General features: G+C 36.4%; 1 protein-coding gene across 2 annotated transcripts in view; it reads right to left on the bottom strand.

Moving 5' to 3' along the window:
• LOC106470527 (serine-rich adhesin for platelets-like) overlaps window positions 1–3894 on the bottom strand; it is a 77559-nt gene that overhangs the window by 16067 nt on the left and 57598 nt on the right. For both annotated transcript variants that reach the window (XM_022399133.1, XM_022399134.1), the window contains exons 6-7: window positions 2118–2228; window positions 288–481 (exon numbers count right to left, since the gene is read on the bottom strand). In XM_022399133.1, coding sequence (XP_022254841.1) covers window positions 288–481; window positions 2118–2228 — 305 coding nt within the window. The remainder of the gene's footprint in view (window positions 1–287; window positions 482–2117; window positions 2229–3894) is intronic.

Here is a 3894-nt window from a genome sequence, read left to right as displayed (position 1 = left end):
GCCAACTCTTGGGCTACTCTTTTACCAACGAATAGTGAGACTGACCGTCACGTTATAACGTCCTAATGGCTGAAAGGGCGAGCATGTTTGGTGTGACGGGGATTCGAACCTGCGATCCGCAGATTGCGAGCCGAGCGTCCTTACCACCTGGCCATGCCGGGCCTGTAGTAAAAGAAAAAAAGCATCCTCCACATCACATAAAATTATTATTTATATTCCTGTCGTCAAATAGTTCATTAGTTTTTTTTTTTTGGTGTTTTTTTATATATCCAAAGTTACACAAGTACCTGAGGTGTCTTGTACCAGTACAAACAGTTGTCAGTTTTGAGGACAAACCACCGTCTACACCACCGCCTGGTGTCGCCATCTATACTCAGTCTTTGGAGAAAACCTGAAAGAAGAGCGTGCTGCGAAGGCTGTCGTTCATCGGGTGTTAACAAATGACAAGTGCGAGCTAACTCCAAGCATAAAGTATCGGAACCTGTAAAGAAAAGAAGGCTACAATTAATATTACAAATGTTACAATTAATATTATAAATGTTACAATTAATATTACAAATGTTACAATTAATATTATAAATGTTACAATTAATGTTACAATTAATATTATAAATGTTACAATTAATATTACAAATGTTACATTTAATATTAGAAATGTTACAATTAATATTACAAATGTTACAATTAATATTATAAATGTTACAATTAATATTACAAATGTTACAATTAATATTACTCCATCATGCCAGTTACACAAACAAAAATTATGTTTCAAAACAAGGAAATGTTTATTCGTTGTTGAGCTCAAATCTGCACAATGGGCTATCTCTGCTATCCCCACAGCAGGGTTCGAACATTGAATATTAGCGTTATAAGTCTTCGTGCAAACTGCTGAGCCACCGGGTGGAAGCTTGTACATGGAAGTGTTAATAAAGGTATTAACCAAACGTACAATGCTTGTAGTGACGTCCTATCATTATCATATCCGTCCCCCTGAAGATTTTGTGGAAGCATCGTATCATTATTATATCGGTCCCCCTAAAGGTTTGTAGCGGCATCGTGTCATTATTATATCCGTACACCTGAAGATTTTGTAGTGACGTCGTATCATTATCATATCCGTCCCCCTGAAGGTTTGTAGTGGCATCGTATCATTATTATATCCGTACACCTGTAGATTTTGTAGTGACGTCGTATCATTATCATATCCGTCCCCCTGAAGATTTTGTAGTGACGTCGTATCATTATTATATCCGCCCCCTGAAAGTTTGTAGTGGCATCGTATCATTATTATATCGGTTCCCCCTGAAGGTTTGTAGTGGCGTCGTATCATTATTATATCCGTATACCTGAAAATATTTTAGTGACGTCGTATCATTCTCATATCCGTCCCCCTGAAGATTTTGTGGTGACGTCCTATCATTATCATATCCGTCCCCCTGAAGATTTTGTAGTGGCATCCTATCATTATTATATCCGTCCCCCTAAAGGTTTGTAGTGGCATTGTATCATTATTATATCCGTACACCTGAAGATTTTGTAGTGACGTCGTATTATTATTATTATATCCGTCCCCCTGAAGGTTTGTAGTGGCATCGTATCATTATTATATCCGACCCCTTGAAGGTTTGTAGTGACATCATGTCATTATTATATCCGACTCCCTGAAGATTTTGTAGTGACGTCGTATCATTGTTATATCGGTCCCCCTGAAGGTTTGTAGTAACGTTGTATTATCATTATATCCGTCCCCCTGAAGGTTTGTAGTGACGTCGTATTATCATTATACCCGCCCCCTGTTATTATTATTTTTTAGTTATTTTATCCAAATTAATATTTCTACTATTTATGGTACCCCGGTGAAACAGCGGTAAACTTACGGACTTACAAAGCTAAAATCCAGGGTTCGATTTCCCGCGGTGGACACAGCAGATAGTCCAATGTCGCTTTAATCTCAAAAACAAACAAACAACTATTTACGAGAGATATAATAAATCGTGAATTTTTATCTTAATGTTCTAACCACGTATTTTTATTCTAAAACTAATAACAGTAATCCGACCTGCGGCTTTATGTTAATTTTAAAAAAATGTACACTTTCAATTGAGTTACGTCACCTGCATGCGCTGCTTTGACAACGTCAGAATGTGTGGCATCCAGAACTCGCATACCGTTGACGCTGATGATAATGTCACCAATCTCCAGCCCACACCTATCGGCTGGGGTGCCTGGAAGAGGTCAGAGGTTATGTTTAAAACAACTTATGGTAATTAGGACATCGGTAGTACGAAACTGATAAAACAGATGATGTGTCATAGAATACATAAAAAGAAAGAATTAAGACATTCACAGTCAAAAGAACCAGGCATTCATTGCGTAAAATTAGCCATTCCTTGCCTAAAAAGATAAAAGGTCAGGTAAATCTTTGTTATGGTATGAAACAAGTAATAAATCTAGTAATTCATTATCTTAAAATAAACGATCATTTGTATTTTACAATTCTAGGCGTAAGATCCCCCTCAGCTCGTACTGATTACATGTTACGTCATTCGTAGTCTGAAATGTATCAAAAATATGCTATACTGTGGTTTGTAATATTCTGTTACACGTGTCAAAAAACATCAGTTATCCTAGTATAAGTTATCTTTATAAAGATGTGTTTTTCACCTTCAATGAGATGAATTACAGAAAGCAACGTAAGCTGTTTACCGTAGAAATATTTTATTGAGTTACAGAAGTGAGCTCACGGTGAATAAACAACAGTCGTTTGTTTATTAGGCGCAATAAAGGTTCAATCCGAAAAGCTTTCCAGAGTTATGAAATGAATTACGAGAATTTCTTTTTAAAGGGTAAACACAAAACTCGTTGATTTTGTCAGGCAAACATCTTCAGCTCTCTAGCTTTTTATTTAGCTTCCATTCGAGTAGCAATGTAAACATGAGGGAATAACTTCGAGTTGGTCATTAAAATAATATATTTTGTTTGTTTTGGAACATACCTACATTGGACTGTCTGCTATGTCCTCCGCGGGGAGTCTTCCCCGAATTTTAGCGTTGTAAGTTCATAAACTTACCGCTGCCTCACCGGGGGGACAACATATTTTGATACAAAGCATTATTGTCAACTTAAACGTGTATCATTGGAATAATTCCCCATCTACTGCTCCCCCCAGTGGCATCATCAGTAATTGTTAAGACTTCTAATACTAAAAACTGGGATTCGACGACACAGAAAGCCCATTATGTGTAGCTTTGTGCTTTACAAGAAACAAACAAACAAGTCTTATCTACTGGCGGTATGTTCACACTTTCATCCATTAATTATTAATTTATCATTATCATTTATGACAATATAAATTATTAAAAAATCAACTAGAATACACGTTATATCACACTCGTCACGAGCTCTGGAGGATTGTGCCTCTGACAATATAAATTATTAAAAAAGCAACTTGGTCCGTGATAGATGACGTCCTCTGTTGGAGGTATGATTTGTTTAGTTTTCGGTTTATGTAACTATTTTATACTTTTTTGTTGTTGAAAATCTTGTAGGAAGCTGTTAAGCAATCCGTTTTGATTTGGTATTACACCACAGCCAGAAAATTGTTAGCCTTAAAATATTCCAGGAAAAAAGAAAAACATTTCTAAAAGACCAATTAATAGGCACAATCCTCCAGAGCTCGTGACGAGTGTGATCTAACGTGTATTCTAGTTGCTTTTTTAATAATTTATATTGTCAGAGGCACAATCCTCCACAGCTCGTGACGAGTGTGATCTAACGTGTATTCTAGTTGCTTTTTTAATAATTTATATTGTCAGAGGCACAATCCTCCACAGCTCGTGACGAGTGTGATCTAACGTGTATTCTAGTTGCTTTTTTAATAATTTATATTGT

This window comes from Limulus polyphemus, unplaced genomic scaffold, assembly GCF_000517525.1.
Source record: "Limulus polyphemus unplaced genomic scaffold, Limulus_polyphemus-2.1.2 Scaffold4065, whole genome shotgun sequence".
Lineage (NCBI taxonomy): Eukaryota > Metazoa > Arthropoda > Merostomata > Xiphosura > Limulidae > Limulus > Limulus polyphemus.
This window is presented reverse-complemented; position numbering and strand designations above follow the sequence as displayed.